General features: G+C 44.1%; 1 protein-coding gene across 1 annotated transcript in view; it reads left to right on the plus strand.

Moving 5' to 3' along the window:
• FAM107A (family with sequence similarity 107 member A) overlaps positions 1-22,735 on the plus strand; it is a 124,342-nt gene that overhangs the window by 59,355 nt on the left and 42,252 nt on the right. Inside the window, exon 2 of the mRNA XM_069084238.1 lies at positions 21,924-21,987. Coding sequence (XP_068940339.1) covers positions 21,924-21,987 — 64 coding nt within the window. The remainder of the gene's footprint in view (positions 1-21,923; positions 21,988-22,735) is intronic.

The following is a 22,735-nucleotide window of genomic DNA, read 5'->3' on the forward strand; positions in this document are numbered from 1 at the left end:
GAGATCCTAGAAACTCTTGACCAATGAGCTTGAGGTATGTGCCTGGCAACACTTTAGAACAGATTATTAAACAGATGGTCTATGAGCACTTAGAAAGGAAAATGGGACTGCAATGAGCCATGCATAGGGTTACTAAGGAAAAATTGAGTGAAATTAACCTAATATTCTTTTTTTTCTCATAAAGGTTACTAGATCTGTAAAATGCATTATGCCTGCACCAACATATTCTTTTTTTTTTTGGAGGGCAATTGGGGTTAAGTGACTTGCCCAAGGTCACATGGCTAGTAAGTGGTAAGTGTCCAAGGCTGGATTTGAACTCAGTTCCTCCTGACTCCAGGGCCAGTGCTCCATTCATCAAGCCACCTAGCCACCCATCAACATATTCTAATACCCAAAGTATCTCTGAATCTTACCTTTGTGACTTGGAGCAACATTAGCTCCCTGGGCCTCAGTTCTCTCAACAGTAAAACAAGGAATTTGGGATTTGCTGGCCTCCAATGCTCTCTTCTGGCTCTAGAGTTATGATCCTCTGGTTTTCTGATGTAAATTGATTTGGGAAACAATGGTGTCCATCCAGTTTGCCAGGATTTCAACAACGAACAAGGTCTCATGATATTCCTTTGGACACAATAGAGAAAGGTAAGCTAATCACTGAAAAATCCCAAATGTCAGCCCCCATACGTGGTGTGTATGAGAAGATTCATACATAATCAATCATTAATAGTTAGCATTTATAGAGCATTTTTAGGGTTTGCAAAGTGTTTTGCAAATATCTCATTTGATCTTCACAACAACATTTTGAGGCGGATGCTCCTATGATTCTTATTTGATAGATGAGGAAACTGAGGGAGACAGTTTAAGTGACTTACCCAGGGTCATACAACTAGAAACAAGCTAAGGCCAAATTTGGACTCAGGTTTTCCTGTGCCCAGGTTCAGCACTCTACCCACCACCTAGCAGCCTCTAGATGATAAACCAGTTATTTTGATTTTGTTGTTGTTGAGTCTTCTCAGTTGTGTCTAACCCCATTTGGGGTTTTCTTGGCAGAGACACTGGAGTGATTTGCCATTTCCTTCTCCAGTTCATTTTACAGATGAGGAAACTGAGGCATGCAGGGTGACGTGACTTGCCCAGAGTCACACAGATAGTAAGTGTCTGAGGTCAGACCTGATGAAGTCAAATTTGGTTCCAAGCCCAGTGCTCTATCCACTGTGCCACCTAGCTGCCTCCATTGACTTGATAGTCAAGTCAAGGACAAGATTTCCACAATAAAGAATGGTCTAGTCCAGAGGTGAGGCACCTGTGGCCCTCTAGGTCCTCAAGTGCAGTCCTTTGACTGAATCCAAACTTCTCAGAACAAATCCCCTTAGTCAGATCTCTATTGGAATGACCCAGAGTACAGCCTCCATCTAAAGGATGATAGAATCAGGATACAAAGAGATCGCCAGGATGGCACAATAGACAAATATGAAATACAATCATATAACTCAAAAGGCTTGTACCTAGGGTCCAAAAATCATCTGAAGAAATACAAGAGAAGAAAAGCTGGGTTTCCTGACAGCTCAGGTGGAAAGACCTAAGGATTTGAATGGACAAGCTCAAATATGAGATCCAAATCTCCTATTTGACTCTGGTTCTCTAGAAATCAAATCAACGGGCATTCATTGAGGACCTACTATGTGATAAACACTAGGCTACACACTGAGGATGCAACGAAAGGCAAAAACACAGTGCCTGCCTTCAAAGAGCTTATCTTCTAATGGGGAGACAACAGTCAAACAATTTCCTTCAAGATATATACAGAATAAACTGGAGATAAGTGCCAAAGGAAGGCACAAGAATTAAGGGGAATGGTTTCTGGAAGATGGTGGGGTTTTATTTTTATTTTTCTTATTTAGTGTTTTACTTTTCCCCAGGTACATGTAAAAACAATTTTTAACATTCGTTTTTAAAATTTTGTGTTCCAAATTCTCTCCTTCCCTCCCCAACCCCTATTGAGAAGGCAAGCAATTCTATATAGGTTATACATGTGTAGTCATGCAAAACATATCCATAATAACCATGTTGTGAAAGAAAACAAAGACCAAATACTCAAGAAAAAGTTTAAAAAGTATGCTTCAGTCTTTGTTCAGACACCATCAGCTCTTTCTCTGGGGATGGATAGCCTTTTTCATTATAAGTCCTTCAGCGTTGTCTTGGATCATTGTATTGCTGAAAATAGCTAAGTCATTCACATTGATCATCTTACAATATTGCTGTAACTTTATACACAGTAAATTTCGCTTTGCATCAGCCCATGCAAGTCTCCCCAGGTTTCTCTGAGAGCTTCCTGCTTATCACTTCTTATAGCACAATAGCATTCCATCATGATCACATACCACAACTTGTTCAGCCATTCCCCAATTGATGGGCATCCCCTCAATTTCCAATTCTTTGCCCCCAGGAAGGAGCTGCTATACATATTTTTGTACATATATGTCCTTTTCCTTTTTGTTTTTTGTCTCTTCAGGAAACAGATCTAGTAGAGGTATTGCTAGATCAAAGGGTATGCATGGTTTTATAACCCTTTGGGCATAGTTCCAAATTGCTCTCCAGAAAGGTTGAATCAGTTCACAATTCCACCAACAGCACCTTAAAGTCTCATTATTCCCAAATCCCCTCCAACATTTGTTGTTTACCTTTTCTGCCAATCTAAAATGTCTGGGGTGATACCTCAGAATTGTTTTAACTTGCATTTCTCCAATCAATAATGAGCTAGAGTATTTTTTCATATGGCTATAGATATCTTTGATTACTTCATCTGAAAACTGATCATATCTTTTCATCATTTATCAGCTGGGGAAAGATGGTGAGATTTTAGCTGGAACTTGGAAGGGATTATAAGGCTGGTCTTTACTCGGACCCAGGAAATCTTTCAACGCTAGAAATTAACTGATTTGTAGGAGAGCTTTCCCCCCATTCAGCTTCTCAGTAATACATAAATCTCCTTCATTTTGCTACACATTTTCCCTAATTCCCTAACAGTACTTTGTCTCAGTACTATTTCTGGGAGCAGCAGGGAAAGAGAGACAGAAAACAGACAGACAAAGAGATGCAGAGCCAGAATTAGAACTATTCGAACCTTAGGGAAATTACTTTGGCAGCAGGGAGGAGAAATCTTGGTGATATCATAGAGATTAATTCACTCCCAAGGGCAGCCATGCTGAGAGAAGGGACAACCTGTCACCCAAGGAGTCTAGTGCCTATACTTGTAGGGGTTGGGGGGTGTCTGAGTGCCTGAGGGAGGGACCCTGGCCGATTGGCCCAGAGGTGGCTGTACCAGTGTCTGATGGTGAAGGAGCAGGAGGCAAGGCACAGGGATGGCTTTCATTAGGCTCCAGGAGAGTGGGCATCGATACATTCTTTGTACTTGTATCCCTAGCACTTGGCATAGTGCCTGGCACACAGTAGGTATAGTCGACATAGACAAGTACTTGTTGATTGATCGAGGGGATGATGTACACCTCCCCCACAGGGGTTGGTAGCCCCATTTGATTTCTGGTAACTATGGCTCTGGATGGATAGATAGACAGATGAGAAAGAGAGACAGAGACAGAGAGACAGAGAGAGACAGAGACAGAGATTGATGGATGGGTAGGGAGGTACATATATATATATATATACATATATAATGCATACATACATAAAAAGACAAATATTAGATAAAACTGAAACAAACCCACCCTCTTTACCCACATACTGTGGGGGAAAAGAAAAGGTTTTCTTCATTGTGATGTTCAAGGCTTTAAGTGATTGCCAATTTCTCTACCTGAAGAAAGTTGTTTCTCAATTTTGGAGCATAACTTATGACATATAAGCATTCGGAGAGCCATAACTAGCATAGAATTAGCGTAGAACAATCAGGACTTTGCTTCAGGTTTCTGAATTTGGAGACCTCTGACAGCACTTCAATCCTTCTGCAGCATAGAAACAACAGAGCTTAGTAGATGGTTACTAAAAGTAATGAGGGACAGCTAGGTGAGAGCTGGTAGAGCACCAGCCATGGAGTGAGGAGGATGTGAGTTCAAATCCAACCACAGACACTTAACACTAGCTGTGTGACCTTGGACAAGTCACTTAATCCCAATTGCTTTGCCTTCACCACTCAAAAAAAAAAAGTAATGAGTTCAAATTGGGAGATTCGCTCAAATCAAAGTGCGGCCTTTCCCCTTCCCTACCCTGTTCTAGCCCTCTCCTACAGCAGCCCTTTTCCTCAACCGTTCCTGAGAAAAATTCTCAAGGACAGCTCTACCTTCTTGCCCAGCATTCTGATTGTACAGCAGAAAGATTTCTAGAAAGGGGCCCCAGAAACAATTATTCTCCTGCTTTGCTGCTAGAGGGGGTGCAAAGGAAATCCAAGGCAAGTGCCCTGCCCTGGGGGGCCCCAGCTTGCTCAGCAATGTGGCAAAGCATTAGAAATAGGTTAGGAAGGAGTGTCCAGTCCATATCCTATTACCTGGGGCTAACAAGTACAGGAATTTCAGTTTCCTAAGGAGGGAAGAGGAGGAGAAGGAGGGAGGGAAGGGGGGGTGGGGGTGGAGAAGCAGTTCAAGCCTTCAGTGCATTGTCCAAAGGAACCATTCCAGATAAATATCACCTAGCAACCAGCCCCAGGGCATAATAACCTTCAGGGGACTGTGGAGAAACACAAAGCCGTTTTGTTAGTGGCTAACTTTCAGAGCACACGTTGAAATTGTTTACTAATTTAGATGCCAACTTGAATCTGAGCTCAAGTGACTCCCAGAAAAACAGCTTGTGGGGTAACAAGGAGGGGAGGGGAGGGGTAGAGCGCTATAGGAGGAGACGCTCAGCTGCCTGCCCTTCTATGGACAGGTAGAGGAACCTGCCCTGTCCCTCCCCTTGGGAGCCAGAGGAGAAGCAGAAAGTGCCAAGAGGACAATGTTGGGTCTGGGGCTCACCCCAAATGTGAGTTGGAGATGGAGCTGTAACCAGAGTGGGATCACTGGGGCTGTGTCCCAAAGCACCAAAATGTGCCTCAAGTCGGGTGCCCTCATTTTACAGATGAGGAAACTGAGGCCCAGAGGACTTATGTGACTTGCCCAGGATCACACAGCTAGGGAGCCTGAGGCAGAATTCAAATTCAGGCCATCCTTGCTCCAAGTCTCAAAGCCTACCCACTGCACCATCTAGCTACACCAAAAGCATTTTTAATCATACAGAAACAGAACATCTTAGTTCGGTATCTAGGGGTAGAACACCTGTTCTGTAAGTGATAGAGACTCAGAGGGGCTAAATCCCTCACCTAGAGTCACACAACCTATGTACATCTAACTTGAACCCAGATCTTCCTGACTCGGAGGCTGGTTCTCTACACCCTCTGGACCACATTGCCTCTCTCTAGTTCACAGAAACATTTAGTTATATTAAGAAATTTGCCACCCCAGCCCCACCCCTATCCCAGCTTTAGGTGTCCCTAGCAAAAGCCCAGCCAGTAACTCAGGATCTCCAAGCTCTGGTGCATTGTCCAAAGGAATCATTCCAGATAAACACCACCAAACAGCCAGCTCTGGGCTCCCCGGTGGGAGCAGCCTCCTCAGATCTCTGTCCACCCCACCCTCGATGCAGTGTGTTGGGGTTCTGCTTCCCCAAACTCAAAGACTCTTCTTTATGGATTTTTTGGGGAGATAGGGAATGGGTATAGCTATCTTTTGGGGGTGCCTTCTAAACACGGGCCCTTCTGACTATATTCCTGTCACCTTCCAAACTTACCTGTTCAGTAGTTTCTTTTTTAAAAAATTGATTTTTAACCAATAAAAATGTATTTTCTTCTCTCTCCATTCATGTCCCACAATGAAAAAAAAAAGACCTCATACAAACATGTATAGTCAGGTCAAATAAATTCTCACCTTGGTGGCGCCCAAAAACTGTATGTCTCATTCTATTCCATGAGCCCATCTCTGATCTGCCAGGAGGTGGGCGGCAGGACTAGTCAGTTCTCTGGAATTACAGGTGGCCATGGTATAGATCAGAATTCTCTAATCTTTCAAAGTTGTTTTCTGTTATAATGTTTCATTGTATAAATTGTTCTCCTGGTTCTACTGACTTCGCTCAGTTTTCAGTTCATACAAAGCTTCCCAGTTTTTTCTAAAGCCATACCCCTCATCATTTCTTACGGTCCAATGGTTTCCCTTTACTTTCATATGCTAGAGTTTGTTTGGCCATTCCCAGGTGATGGGTGCCCCCATAGCTCCCAAGCTTTTCCCTTATTTTGTGTATCTCTACAAACTGTGAATGCCCTACCTCCAGACAGGCATCTTGGTCCTCAATATCTTGGGGGAAAACAATTCACTTTTCACAATCCAGTAAGAATCGTCCCAGAAAAAAAACAGATTTAGATTCCATTTCCTGGAATGTTTCTCCTTCCTTCCTCTCTTCCCCCTTCCCCATTGCCAGTCGCCCAAGGGTGACCTGACATAACAGGTTGGGATCACTCCACCAGACAGCTGATCAGCATTACTTGAGGAAGCTTGACAGAAGGGGTGGAAGTCACATTACCCCGGGCACCTTTCCTCGGGCACTTCAGAGGTTCCTGGGTTCAGCATCCTGGTCTATAGTAACCTGGAGAGCACCTGAGTTGGTCTGTCTGCATTTCAGCCTTCACAAACATCTCCAAAAATGCAAAGGTCCTGGAAATCTGCGCTTTAGGGACTAGTCTAATTCTGGCCAGCCTGACATAACTGACAGCACTGTATGTAACTGGGATTCCTTGTTCTAATCCTAGCGGACATCTCTATACCTTTTGACACTAGCCAGGTGCAGTAAAGTCCAGGGGGAAAAACACAGAATTTGGAGGGCAGGGGAGGGAAGAGAAGGGAAGGAGCATTTATCAGTAACCTACTATGTTCCAGGCACTATGCTAAGCCCTTTACAAAATATTATCTCATTTGATCCTCAAATTAAATCTGAGAGGCAGGCGCTATTATGATCCCCATTTTACATGTGAAGAAATTGAGGCAGGCAGGTGAAGTGACTTGCCCAGGGTCACACAACTTGCAACTGAAGCCAGATAATAACTCTTCCTGACTCCATGTCTCATGCTCCATCCACTTTGCTAGCTGGCTGCCCCTATAATTGGTGTCCTTTGTGGGAGAAGGGGGAGTAAGCACTTACCATGTACCAGGCATAATGCTAAGCACTTTTACAATATTATTTCATTTGATCCTTTCAGCAGCCTGGTAGGTAGGCGCTGTTATTGACCTTATTTTATAGATAAGGAAACTGAGGCAAACAAAGGCTAAGCAATGTGCCCATAGGGTCACCCAGCTAGTACGTGTCTGAGGCTGGGCTTGAACTCAGACTCTATTTACCATCTGTGCTGCAAGCAGTATGATGCAGCTAGGCAGCACCATAGTGCACAAAACACTTGGCTGGGAATCAGGAAGACTCATCTCCCTCAGTTCAAATGCAGCCTAAGACTCTAGCTGTGTCAAGTGACTGAACCCCATTTGCCTCAGTTTCCTTACCTGTAAAATCAGCTGGAGAAGGAAGGGGCATACCATTCCAGTGTCTTTGCCAAGAAAACCCCAAACGGGGTCACAAAGAGTCAGACACGGCTGAACAAAAACAACAGTGGTGAAGTAGAAAGAACATACGGACTCAACTCTGAAGACCTATATTCAGATCTCATCTCTGAAACTTCCTACCTGCAAGACATTGGACAAGTCTTTGGGCCTCTACGGGATCTCACTTTTCTCACCTCTAGGGGTGGGTTGGTCCCTTGGAACTCTGGATTCATAAGCCACTCTGTCTCCAGTGCTGACTTCTAAACCTACATCTCAACTTGCCTGAGGGGCATCTCTGCCTGGATGTCCACCTCCACTGCAAATTCAGCTTGTCAAAAATGGAACATCTTTCTCCAACAACTTTGAGGCACCATCATTCACTCAGTCCACCATGATTATAATTTTGAAGTTGCCTTGAATCCTTCCTTTACCATTCTCTTTAATATCCAAACAGTGTCCAGGTCCATTTGACATCATCTCTCCAACCCCCCAAATGACTAGATTCAGAGCCGGAAGGAAGCTGTTGGTATCTTTGGGTCCAACCCCATCATTTTACATATGAGGAAACTTAAAAGAAATGAAGAGATTTGCCAAAGAACGACAATTAATAATTAGCAGAGACAGGACTGTAACCAGGGTTTCCTGACTCCAGATCTCAGTGTTCTTTCAACCACACAGTGCCAGTTTCTTGGGTTTCACATCAGTGCCCTCCTTTCTCTTTCCCCTGCCAACACTCAGCACCAGCCTTCATTACCACCCACCTGGACATTTTCAATAGCTTCCATAGGAAAGCTTCCTCCTCCCTCCCTTCTGAAGTCCCAACTCCTCTGTCTGACATTCAGAACCCTCTCTTTCCAGTCTTCCTTCATCATCTTCCCAACCACACACTCTCCATTCCAGTCATGGGCAATCCTGTGCCCCCACAAACACAACCTGTGTCCTTTGACTTCCCACCTTTGCTGCTACCACTTTCCATGGTGCAATGTTCTTCTACTGTCCACCTCATCCCTTGAATCCCTCTCTATCCTTTAAAGCCCAATGTAAACATCACCTCCTCCAAGATGCCTTCACTGACCCCTCTTTTTGATAAACTATCTTCTCTCTCAGACCTCACAGAGCTCACTCTTGTAATTCTCGATTGAACTTACTTTGTATATTAAATTTACTTGCGTTGGCATCAGCTCGGTGACACAATGAAGAGAGATGAACCTAGAGTCAGGAAGACCCAAGTCCTCCAACCTCAAATACTAGCTGTGTGACTCTGGGCAAGTCACTTAACCTCTGCAGCTTCAGTTTCCTCATCTGTAAAATGGGCATAATAATAGCATCTACCTCACAGGGTTTTTGTATCAAATATGATAATATTTGTAATTCGTAAACATTAAAATGCTTTACAAATGGTAGTCCCAGACTGCCTTGAAGGCAGCAACTATGTCTTACCTAAATTTTGTAAAATCCCTTGTTCTGCTCCCTGTACTAAATACAGGGCCAGCCCTAATTATGTGCATGGTGAAGGCATTTTAAAAAAGATTTACCCCTGCTGCCTGTGCCTGATGCGTTCTGAGGTCTTTGTTTTCCTATTAGATTGTTAGCAACTTGAGGCCTGAGGCTGACTGTCCTTAGTTTTGTCTTTGTACACTCAGCATAGCACCTGGCACACAGTAGGTGTTTCATAAACGCTTGTGGTTCATTTCTTTCAATGACATCATGCCCTCCCACATTAGTGACCTCTTGGGAAACTTTGCCCTAAATATAAGAGCTCCCTTTCAATATAGCAGTAACAAAATCCAGGAGGGAATGATGGGAAGAAAAGGTTCATTCAGAGTCAGCACAAAGTGCATACAATATCTAGAAGTCACAAATGTGACCAGAAATGCCCCCTTCTAAGACCCAGACCATGAAGGTGCAAAGGATGCTGGCTACTTTGGCTTCCCAGAGGAGTGGTGGCACCTTTCCCACTCCTTCAGGGAGAGCAGAAGCTGCCCTGGCTGGAGAAAGACACCCAGAGGGGCATTTTCTGGGGCACGGGAACCTGAGAGGGAGCCTGACGGGAAAGGGACAGTGAGACGACCCTGGAGACTGAGATTTGGGAGGCTTGCCTTACTCGAAGATGGTGACCTCATTACCACATTTCAGCTAAAGGAATCTGATACAAGCCAGATGTAACTGGAGCTCTGAACCCAAACAATTCTCTGGGTTGGGGCTTTTTCTCCAAAGAACCTTCAAGAGGATCATCTGATGGTCTCAAGAGGAGGAAGAGGAGGAGGAGGAGGCACCAAAAGAAAAGTATCTTGATTTATGAGCTCAAGAGGTTGAGTTCTGAAGCAAATTGTTCAGGGTTTCTATTGTTTGTGCCCCAAGAGCCACAAAAGGCATCGGTCCAGGCCCCCACATTTGGAAAATCTGACACTCCACTTTCTCCTAAGACATAGAACAGCCTGGGGACACTACCTCCCTCATGCCCAATTGATAAAATGGATGGATCAGGAAAGGATAGATCAGATTCTTTCCTCCTTTCCCCATATACAAAACCTTGGCTGATAAACATCTCTCAGGGAAATCAATGGTACCCAATGTTCTCTGACAAAATGACATTGCAAAAGAGGCCAGACCCCTGAAGTGACAATGCATTACTGCTGACTCCAGAGCCCTTGGAAGTTTTCCCTTGGAACAGTGGGGTTCCCTCTTCCATAGCCTTTCTCTTTTCTTCTCTCTTCTCCTCCGCAATGCTCTGGCAACTGTACAGGCTGAACACTGAAAGCACTCCAAATCATATTCCCAACTAGGGTTAGCATTTTTATACAAGCCCAGGGGCTTATGAAATCCAGCCTGTATTGTTACTGACTCCAGGAGAGGCAGTAAATGTGTTCCTGGAATATGAATTAAGGGAATGACAGGATCTCTGGGTTGGATGGGACCTCAGTGGTCATTGAGGCTAACCTGACACTGAGCAGCCCCCCTTCAAAAGCCCCTTATCGAGTGGCCACTGGGGAATCTCACAACCTCCAAGACAGCCCATCCCACTTGGGGATAGTTCTAAGAATCAGGAAGCTTCTTGTGCTTTTCATGTCCACCCTGTCTTTTTCCTCTCCAGGATAAACACCCCTTCCCCTGATCCCGTAAGGTTTGTTCCCAGCACTCTTGTAGTCCTGATCACCCTTTTCCAGATTCTCCCCAACATATCAATATCCCTCCCAAAATGTGGTGCCCCAAATCGAGCCTGGTTCTCCATCTGCAATCTGATCAGGGCAGGAAAGGACAAGGTTCTCCCTCTCCTCCTTCTAGACACTGCACCTCTCTTGAGGTGGAACAAGGCGGCATTAGCTTTGGGGCTCCCACAGCACTCATTGGCCACATGGAGTCCTTCAAAGCCCCAAATCAATAGCAACTCTTGATCCCTAACCGGGAGTCTGCTCTTCTGGATTTGTGGAGTTGGTGTGGTCAACCAAGAGAGGAACTTAATCTTCATCTCCATTGAATTTCATTTTCCCAGATGCTACAGCCTGTCAAGATTTTTTTAAAATTCAGACTGTAATCCCATGTGCCAGCTGACCCTCTGAGATTCATGTTGTCCGCCAAGCATGATGTCTATGCCTTCACCCAAGTCAGGGATAAAAATGAGGAAAAACGTGGGATTATGGAGACAATGCTGCCTAGGGACCTGCCTCCAACCAGATATCAGCCCATTAATGACTACTCTAAGGCTGGTCATTCAATGAGATGAAAATTGACCCAACTGTAGTGTCAGCTGGCACACATCTCCCCATTTTGTCCACAAGGGCAGTATGAGAGATTTTGTCCAATACTTGGCTTGAGTAAATGATGGCATTTCTGTAATCATGAGAAGCAGTGTTGTAGTGGAGAGGGGGCTAGACTTGGAGGCCGGAGGAGATGGGTTTGGATCCTTCCTGGACATTTACTTACCAGAACTTAACTTCTCTCAGTCTCAGTTTCCTCATCTGTAAAATGGGAATAATGATACTTGTTTCATGGAATCATTGTGAGAATGAAATGAGATGGAGCACGTGAAATGCCTCACAAACTATCCAGACCTACATAAATGCCAGTGAGAGCCAGGGACATGGTGAGAAATACTTAGCTACCAGCTCTCTGGGGGGAAAGGGCACTTTGAAGGACACAGCCTCAGGACACAAGTTGAAGTTTAATTTACAAATTAGCATTTTCCCCATCACTTTTTTAACTCCACTATTAACAAAACAACAAATCAAGCCCTCCTTGGAAGAGAAAACTGAGTTAAAGTAGAAGTCAGTCTTCTCTCTATCCTGCAGTAGACACAACACAGGGTCCTGACAAATCTTTTTGCCCTCCTCATAGCTTCAAAATGGGTTTTTACTTCTCCTTTGTCTCTTCTGCCAGGCTCAGCTCATCCTGGGAGCTTGTACTCCTGATGTAGGACCATTGCTTCCTTCTTTCAAAATTGAATACTTAGGGAGGCAGCTAGGTGGCGCAGTGAATAGAGTACCTGCCCTGGAGTCAGCAGGACCTGAGTTCAAATCCAGCATTAGACACTTGACACTTAACTAGTTGTGTGACCTTGGGCAAGTCGCTCAACCCCAACTGCCTTGCCTTTCCCCCTCCAAAAAGAAAAAAAAAGAAAATTGAGTACTTAGGCAGCTACATGTTACAGGGGAAAGGAGGCTAATGATGAAAAAGTCAAGAAGATCTGGATTCAAATTCTGACTCAGCTGCTTATTAGCAGTGACTTGACTTTTATCAGACTCAGTTTCCTCATCTGCAAAATGAGGAGGGTTGAATTTGATGACATGATCCCTCTCTCCCTCCAGATCTAAATCTAAGATCCTATGATGTGTACCTTGGGCATCTGCATTTATCTTTTTAGACAGTTTCCATTTTTCCTCCTCATCAGAATAATTTCTGCTTGGGGTTTCAAATTTCATTCTTCCAATTTGTCCTGGACCAGCTTTTCCAGAAAGATCATTGGATTCTACCCACACTTTCTATGAAGCATTTTAAATCCATGCTTTTTGAGTCTTTTTATTCTTCTTTTTTTTGTCTTTTTGGAGGGGGGAAGGCAGGGAAATTGAGGTTAAGTGACTTGCCCAAGGTCATACAGCTAGTAAGTGTTAAGTGAGACTGGATTTGAACTCAGGTTCTCTTGACTCCAGGGCAGTACTCTATTCACTTCGCCACCTAGCTGCCCCCATGCTTTTCAAGTCCAGAGTGAGTATCAGCCTATGACCACTTCTCTCCCCTCAATTTCATGAATCTGTTATGGAGAAAAGGCTCACTCCCAAGGTCCTGGCATTTCTACTTCAACAGCCAATCCTCCTTCTTAGTCAGATTCAGACCCAAAATACCAAGGCCATGGTCACTTCTTCCACCTTTTGAGGAAAAAATTATCAGTAAATCAAGTTACAGATTTATCAGTGGTTCTGCTTTGGGGGGAAAAGGAGGAGAGGGAAGAGAGAAAGTGGAGAGAGAGAAAGAAAGAAGAGAGAGATAGAAAGAGAAGGGAGAGAAAGAAAAAGAAGACAGAGAGGAGAGAAAGAAAAGGAGAAAAAGAGAAAGGAGGGAGGAGAAAGAGAAAGTAAAGGAGAAAGAGAAGAGAGGGGAAGAAGAGTAAGAGAAAGGAGAGAGTGAGACAGAGAAAAAGGAAAGTGGAGAAGGGAGAGTTGAGAGAGAGACAGAAATAGAAAAGAGAGAGGAGAGAAAGTGGAAAGAGAAGAAGAGAGAGAGAGAAGGAGGAAGGGAAGGGGAGAGAGAGAGAGACAGAGACAGAGAGAGAGAGAGAGACAGAGACAGAGAGAGAGAGAGAGACAGAGACAGAGAGAGAGAGAGAGACAGAGACAGAGAGAGACAGAGACAGAGAGAGAGAGAGAGAGAGAGACAGAGACAGAGACAGAGAGACAGAGAGAGAGAGAGAGACAGAGAGAGAGAGAGAGAGAGAGAGAACTACAGCAAATGTTTAGAAAGCTGCCAGCCATGCTAATTTTGTGACATTTCCCAAACAAACCTAATTTCCTCTCTTCTCTGTAGGATATCTCGCTAACCATGTAATTTTTGCTTCTTCTGTACATGACACTCATTCTCAAATGTTCTCCAACATGTTCTATCCTCCATCCCTATTTCCCATATTTCTCCATATGAATGTATCTTCTTAATATAAAATTCTACTCTACCTACCTTATCTATTTTTCTGTTTGGTCAAGGAATTCCTTTTCTTCAGCCATATTCAAACTATCTGTCTTTTCTCAACAAGACTCAATGACAGATTTTATGTCAAATTTTCCTTCTTCACTTAAGATCTTTAACTAATTACCCATAATTCATTTTCCAAATTTCACTTTATTTTTTTCAATTAACATGCATTTATTTTCTCTCCCATCATCACACCCCCAACCAAAAGGAAAAAAAAAGAAGAAAAACAAAAGCCCTTTGACAAGTACACAATCAAACAAAACAAATTCCCACAATGGCCACATCCAAAAATGTCTGTCTTATTCTGCTTCTTGAGTCCATCACTTTCCTATGAATCAGCAAATGTTTTTAAAGTACCTACTACATTCCATGCACTGTGCTAAGTGATGCTGGAGATGGGGAGCAGATTTCATTGTCAGTCCTCTGGAATTGAGGTTGGACATTGCATTGAACAGAGTTCTTAAGACTTTCAATCTTATTTATTTTTATAATGGTTTCATTATTGTATCAGTTCTTCTCCAAGCCCTGCTTACTTCATCCACTCATAAACGTCTTCACAAATTTCTCTGGAATCACCCCTTATAATACTTCTCACAGTATAAGAGAGTTCCATCACATTCAGATAGCACCAGCTATTACCTGATTGATGGTCACACCTTTACTTCCTAGTCTTGTTTGCTTTTTTCCATACTTCATACATTTGTATGTAGACATCTAAGGACCACCAAGGACCTCGCCTTCTCTTGGATATCATGTCCTCTAAACTAATAGTCTTCTGTTTTCTACTCTTTGCCCAATGTTATATCTACTCTCCTCTATCCCCCCTTCTTAGTTTAAAGCCATCTTGATCAGATTCTCTAGTCTATAGACAAAGATTTTAAACAGCCCTCTTATGAATACTCCATCCTGAGTTAAGAGCCTATAATTTATACCATGGTCCAGTAATCCAAATCCTATTCTTAGACATCTGCCTGCCTCTTCTGAATGTCCTACCTTCGACTGGCATAAGCAATGAAAGACTCTGTCCTGGACCCTCTTCTCTTTTCTCTGTAATATTATATTCATGATCTCATTTAGCACCAATGGACTAATTATAATTTCTAAGCAAATAACGCTTGAATCTATTTATCCAACGTTAACCTCTCTCCTGATCTCCATTCTCATGATTACAACTGACTGTTTCACATCTCAAACTACATTCCTTGGACATCTTAAATTTTCAAGTCCAAAACTGAACTTCCCAAACCCTCTCCTCTTCGTAACTTCCCTGTCATTGTCAAGGGCACCACTATTCCTCAGTCACCCAGGCTCACAATCCAGGTTTTATCTTCATCTCTCTCTCTCTCTCTCTCTCTCTCTCTCTCTCTCTCTCTCTCTCTCTCTCCCTCTCTCTCTCTCTCTCTCTCTCTCTCTCTCTCTTTCTCTCTCCCTCTCTCTCCCCTTTTTCTCTCTCCCTCCTTCCTTCTCTCTATCCAATCAGTTTCCCAGTCCTGCCAATTCTGCCTTGGTAACATCTCTCACATACAGCCCCCTCTCTCCTCTTTCATGGCTAGCCCCATCACACCATAAGTCTCTCCCGGATACAGTCCTATCTTCAGATGTCAAATAGATCCTCCTAAAGCTCAAATCTGACCATGTCACCTATGCTTTTCTTTAGATGCCAGTGGCTCCCTCTTATCTACAGTCACAACTATAAGACGCTCTACTTAACTTTTAAAGGCCTTTGTGAAGGGCGAGCCCCTCCTACCTTTCCAGTGCTCTTACACCTCACTCTCTTTCATGTACTCTGGTCTACTGCTACCACTGGCTTCCTAGAAGTTTCCATCTCCCAGCTCCAGGCATTTGCACTGGCTGTTCCCCATGACTGGCATGCACTCCCTCCTCATCTCCATCTCTGTTTCCCTGACTACCTTTAGATAAAATCCCACCTTCTTCAGGAAACCTTCCTGAGACCCCTTAATTCTAATGCCTTCCTTCTGCTGATTATCTCCAATTTCTCTTCTATAGCTTGTCTGTACATAGTTGTTTGCATACTGTCCCCTCCCCCATATGAGCAAGCTTCTAAAGGTCAAAGACTATCTTTTGACTTTCCTTGTATCTCCAACACTTAGCGCAGTGATTGATACATAGTAGGTGTTTTATAAATACTTCTTGACTTACCTACAAACCAAACAGCTCCAGTGTTTTGACCAGAGCAGGATTTCCTTATCAGACATGATGTTACTGGATAATCCTTCTTCCATGAAACAGCCTTTGAAGTACCAGAAGATATCTGTCTATCTGTCAAGTGTCTCCTAAATCTTCCTTCCTCCCCAGTGTCTTTACTTGATTCTTATATGCCATGAACCTGAGGCCCTTCACCAGCATAAGATGGCAGACTTGGAACTAGAAAGGGCCTTAGAGGTCATAAAGACCAACCCTACCATTTTAGTAATGAGGGAATTAAAATACAGAGAGCTTAAGCTTGCCCAGGCTCACGTGGTCAATAAATGGCTGAGCAAAGACCCAAGCCCTTTGCCTACACGGGTACTGCTGTTTCTATTTTCACCAACCTACCTTCTAATTTACAGTTGGATGAACAGTCATGGAGTTGGTCCATCAGTTCATGTATCTTAGACAGACCAGAGCCACAAATGAGCCCAGAACTGAATAGGAGAAAGGGCGGGATGTATTTTTTTCAGACTGGACTGATTGGTCTAGGGAATTTCCAGTGAGTAAACTCTCTGTCAATACAGATTGGCACTTGCTCTGAAGCTCATAATCTTAGAGTTGCATGGGCACTGAAAAGTTAAATAACCTTCCCAGAGTCACACAGATAGTATGTGTCAGTGGTGGGATTGAAGCAAGGTCTTCCTGACTTTAAGGCCATGCCCTATCCCCTCCACCATAAGGTCATTGGGATTCTACATCACTTTTAACAGCCTAAGCTTCTCCTTGAAACCAAGGCCTGTCTTCATAACAACAATTTTCTTTTAATGTTGCTATGGGGCTGTGAGTCAAGAAATACTGATGACCATGAAGAATTAAAATTGAAGGTCCACGCAAAGGGGAAGCTCAGAGGGACACATGGCAGGCTTGGGCAGACCACTACACACCAACAATGAGTAATTGTGAATGAGAACAGGCCTCATGGAGATGTCTGACCAGAAAAGGAGGTTGGCTACACACATTTCAAGAGATAGAGATAACTGATGGACAGCTGACGTGCTAGACTGGTGTCCACCCAATGTCAAGAAATCAAGGGAAAGGTCCCAAGAACGTGGGATAGCGGATAAATGGGGGGGCCCTTAGAATGTAAGGTCCTTGAGTGCAGAGCTTGTCTTTCCTTGTATCCCTGGCATTTAGCACTGCGTCTGGCACAGAGTTTAAGCATTTAATAAAATGCCTATTGACTTGACAGGATGAACTGGGACACGTATCATTGGCATGAATGCTCAGATTAAAGATCCTCAGGTCAAGGCAAGGATTTGAAAAAACAGATTCTTTCAGTTTATCTGCTGGGAGGTCTCAGCTACCACGTGGGAAGTGTGCCCCATGGACCTGTTCTGGAAGAAGGAAGTCGCGTTAACCAACAAGAACATTAGTTCTTGTTTACACGTCACTCTCTTATGCTTGGGTCAGTGGGAATCAATGCCCTGGAGTCTGATCTCTTTAGAGTAGATTTGGAGATCTGAGCCCCTGAGCCTTGCCTCTTTTTCAATCATTTTTCAGACACGTTTGACTCTTTGTGACCCCATTTCAGGTTTTCTTGGCAAAGATACTGGAGTGGTTTGCTGTTTCCTCCTCCAGCTCATTTTAGAGATGAGGAAACTGAGTTAAGTGACTTGCCTAGAATCACACAGCCAGTAAATGTCTGAGGCTGGATTTGAACTCATGTCCTTCTGACTCCAAGCCCAGAGCTCTATCCACTGAGCCACCTAGTTGCCCATGCCCTGGCTAGAGGCTTTCAATAGCTGCCAGTAGGTCTCCCTGCCTCCACTCTCTCCCTTCTCCAGTCCATCCTCCATTCAGCTGCCAAAGGGATCTTCCAAAAACACAACCTGGACCCTGTCACTCCCCCTATTCAATAAGCTCCAGAGATTCCTTATCACCTCCGGGACCAAATACAGTCATTTGTTGAGTTTTTAAGTCTTTTCCCACCTCACTCCTTACTATATTTCCAGTCTTTTCACTCTTTATTCCCCTCTACCAACTCTGTGATGCTGAGACACTGGCCTCCACTGTTCCCTACACACAGCCCTCCATGTTGGATCTCCATGCCTTTTCACTGGAGGCACCCTTTTCCAGGTTTCCTGGGGATGCTCTTTCTCCTCACTTCTCCCCACTTCCCTCAGGACTCAGCTTCTGTAGGGGCCCCTTTCTTCTATGCCTACATCCACCCCCTTCTCTCTGAAACTGCTTCCCATTTGGGGGTCATCTCCAGGCATCCTGATCTGTATCATACCACTGGATTCAAATGGCTCTGGAGGAGAAAGTGGGGCTGGTGACTTTGCACAGCACTGTCTCACTTAAATCCAATTCACTTGTATGTCATGGCATCCCCTCCTTGATGTCACGGTCCTCTTCAAGAACAAAGGACAAATGAAAATGCCTCCCATTTAAGCTGTGGGTGTTATGTATGTGCCTAGTTACCCACATACTGTCCCACCCATCAGAAGATAAGCTCCTTGAGGGCAGGGGCTACAATTTTGTGTTGGCTTTTTTGCCTATATGACCTTAGTGCTTAGCAAAGTACCTAACACACAGTAGGTACTTAGTGAATGCTTGTTGACTAACTAAGCCTTCCAAGTTGGGAACCAGACGCCAGGTTTCTGGTAACTCCCAAGCCGCTGCCCCTCCATTCAGCCCAGGGCAGCCAAAGAAAGCACAGCCTTGATTGCTAACAAGCAAAACTGCCACGCACCCTTAGCCAATCCATCATACCTCCAGGCTTCAGAGATGTTTTCTTTTTCTCCTCTAAGAGCCTTGTATTTAAGAGGAAATGACTACCTTCAGCTTCCGGAACTCTGCCAAATATAAAGCTAGTCTTATTTTCATGAATTCTCTTATGCATGGGAGAGTTGGCAGGAACGTACAAGCCATTTCTTTGAACACCAAGCTCTGATAGCTGCCTGTTATGAAATTGTTGAATTATAATTCTAATGCAGTCAGAAGCTGATGATGTCTTCCTTCCATCACTTAGCACAGCGAGTTAATGGAGCTCTGGAAACAGAGTCAGTGGGACTGACTGCTTGGCACACAGTATATCATGAGTTTAGGCCCTTGTTATTGCTGTTGTTTGTTTTCAAAGAAAACCAATGACATCACAGGTGATATCTTGATTTGGTTCTCAACTGGATTTAAGTGAAGCAGAGTTGCAAAAAGTCATCAGCCTCACACCTTCTTCTACAGTCCTTGTAGACCCTTCTGGTCTAATATATGGTGGCATAGAAGGAGTGCTGGCTTTGGAGTCAGAGGTTGTTGGTCAGTTGTTTTCAGTCCTTGTGGCGCCAACACAATATTCACAGCACCTACAGCAGCTATGAATATGATGGCATAATTCTGAATTGCTAAATATAACAGACTCTCCACATGGAAGACAGAACCAAAACATTTATTCAAACACCAGAAAGCCAAATCCATCATAGCAACAAAGAAATCTATACATACTAACAGTGAAGGAGGCCCCACCATCCCCAACCCTCCCCCCTGCTAGGGCCTTCCCACAAACCAACACCCTCAGCTCTAACTGCTCTGACCAACTTCCTCTCAGCTCTCCTCCACCTTCCTGCTTGAGCTGTTCAGCAAGCTCCTCCCACCACAGGCTCTATGTGACTCAAACTCTCGTATCTTAGGCTATTAATGGATGGAAAGATCTTCCCATTTACTTTGCCATTTCAGTCAAGTTTGGCTGTTTCTTCTTCAGATCATTTTACAGATGAGGAACTGAGGCAGAGCGGGTTAAGTGACTTACTCAGGGTCACACAACTAGGAAGTGACTGAGACCAGATTTGAGCTCACAAAGATGAGTCTTACTGACTCCAATCTCAGCACTCTATCCACTGCCCCATCCTTCTGCCTTCTGGAGTCAGAGGACCTAGATTCAAGTCCTGACTCTACTATTTATTCATTGTGTGAGTTTCGGCAAATCACTTGACCTCTCTGGCCTCAGTTTACCTAGGCCCAGTTGTAGTTCACCTAATCTACAAAATGTAAGAGTTGAGCTAGATAACTTCTAGCTAAGGCAGGTTTCAGCTCTGTATCTACAATACCATGCTTCTCTTGAGTAAATGTCTCTTTCACTTTCTGAATATAATTCTACCATACACAATCCTTTCTTTCAAGGCCAGAAATGCTCAATAGCATCTGTGTTTGTTTGAAGGGACTTTTCACCATTGGTATAAAGTTAGTGGTCAAAATTCTGAGTGGAAAGGAGGTCATCTAGTCCAATCCATGAGTGAGAGGGCCATTAGAAAATTGCAAAATAAGACTTGGGGGTAGGAAGAGGCCCTACTTAGGCACCATCATTACCTAGAGAGAAGAAAAATATAGGCAAGGTGGCAGAGGTCTATCTTTCTAGCTTCTGTTTCTACCATGATTTCTACTATGCCTTTTACCTTCTCCATTCAACTCAACAAGCATTTATAAAGTGCCTATTGTATACAGGGCATGATGTTAGGCTCTGATGATAAAGACTAGGGGAGGAAAGGGAGGGAGAGACAGAGACAGACAGACAGACACAGACACAGACACATAGACATAAAACAGTCCCTGCCCTGATGGACTTATGTTCTTAAAAACAAAACAAAACTTTTACTGATCTCTTTTGTTTTTATATTACAGTTATTTTTATATTAATCATCTCTTCCCCCCCCCACCCCCCACAGCCCCAGGGATCCTTCTCTTATAACAAAGGAAAACAATTAAGCAAAAACAGTCAATGTAGTAACTATACCTAAGGTTCTATGCCACATTCCATACTCACAGCCCCCCACCTCTGAAAGGGCGATGCATTCCTCACCTCTTTTAGGGGGCCGAGGTAAACTGTTACAATTATATAGCATTTGGTTTGGTTTGGTTGTTCTCATTTACAATATCATTGTCAGTTTGTACATTGTTTTCCTAGGTCTGTTTCCTAGGATGCATTAGTTCATAAAGTCTTCCCATGTTTCTCTGAATTTCTCATATTTGTAGCTCTTTACAAGCAAAATAATAGTCTATTATATTGCTTTGCCACCATCGGTTCAGTCGTTCCTCAATCCATTGGCACCCACTTTATTTCCAGTTCTTTGTCATGGATATCTTGGCATGGGTGGGACTTTCTTTCTGACTTACCAAGGAACTTCAGTCCTGCTGGGATGTACAAACTGGGCTGTGCATCTTCACTCGACAGAGTTGTGTATCTTTTACCAAATGGACAACGTCTCGATTTGGGAGGCTGAGCTGAAGTGAGTTCTCCAGGGAGGCTTGGTGCCCTGAATACACCAGTCAGAGATCCCTGGCTCCTGTTTGGTCTCATAAGACCTTTCCACTTCTGGGCTGCCAAGTGTCACAGGAGCACCAGGGCAGCGGGTGGCTCTCAGCAGTGACCTGCTTGAATGAAGCTGTGCGTGAAGCCTACTCTGAGCAGTGACATCCTCGGGGCCTGAGAAAGGAAAAGAACTTGGCCACAGGATTCCCTTGTTCTCCAGGCAGCAGGGCAACTATCGTATGACCTTAGCCGCATCACTTGGGCCAGCTCCCCTGGCTTCAGATTCCTCAGCTGTAACATGAGTGGATCGCTCTACATACGCTCTGAGATCCCTTCAAACTCCAGATCTGTGGCCCCATGATGCCCTGGGACAGCCTTATGTCTTTAAAAAATTATTTATTTTTACTGTCTTTCGTTTTTGCATCACCTTCATTTTCCAGAGTAGCCCTCCCTCCTCTGCTTCCCAAAGAGGCATCTCTGCATGTGACTGAACAGTGGAAGGGTTAGTCAGGGCTTGGAGGATCCCAGAAGATCCTGCACATCCCCCCTCAGATGGCCCCCTCTCCTCCCCCTCCCACATCCAGCCCCCTCTCCTCCCCCTCCCACATCCTGGGCAGCACACACACACGTGTGCACACACACACACACATGTGCACACATGCACGCACACATACATACATACACAACAAGAACAGCTTGTCTATTTTACTTTTCTTTCTCTGTTTTTGCAGAAAGAATATTCTCCTCAGTCCAGGTTTCACAATGAAAATGGGAAACATAGTATGAATGGCTCAGGTAAGTCAGAAACAAAGCCATCTAGAGTTACCCAGGGCAGTGAGCCCAGGAGAGTGACCTTGTTCTTGCCAGCTCAGAGGTTGAATCCCTTGGAAGGCGCCCGAGAAGAGTGCATGACCTTTCAAAATGGGCCTTGTCTGAGATCCCTTTGGCTCCCTGCTTTATTTAAGGCCTGGTTTTTTTTCAATTTCAGAGCCTGAGATGGGTAAGTTCAGTCTAAGATTTTATTCAAAACTTCTATTATGATATGATGTGATTTAACAAATGCATAGAAAACTTTCCCTTTTTTATAGGAATAGGTACTGGATTTCATTGGTATAAGGACAACCCGGGCAGGGAAAGTCTTTCTCCCAATATAAGTGAGCACCCTCTGGACAATTTAGCATCTTAGATAGTTGCTTAGAGTGCTGAGGGACAGATTAAGTGATTTGCCCAAGGTCAAACAGCTGACAGCCAAGAGCCTTCCAAGGCAGGATTTGCCTCAGGGCTTCCTGGCTTCAAGGCCAGCTTCCTCTCCTCTGTACCATGCTGCCTTCTCTCTGCCTCTGTCTCTATTCTCTGTCTCCCTGGCTCTCTTTCACTGTCTCTTTCTTTTTCTTTCTGTATGTCTCTCTCCCCCCTTTCTCTGTCTCTCCTCTCTCTCTGTTTCTGTCTGTGTTTCTCGGTTTGTCTGTGTCTGTCTTATCTCTGTCTGTCTCTTGTCTGTCTGTCTCTCTCTGTCTCTCTCTCTCTCTCTGTCTCTCTCTCT

This window comes from Petaurus breviceps, unplaced genomic scaffold (assembly GCF_028583685.1).
Source record: "Petaurus breviceps papuanus isolate PSGF00001 unplaced genomic scaffold, PetGlider_PUasm1.0 174, whole genome shotgun sequence".
In the NCBI taxonomy this organism is placed as follows: Eukaryota; Metazoa; Chordata; class Mammalia; order Diprotodontia; family Petauridae; genus Petaurus; species Petaurus breviceps.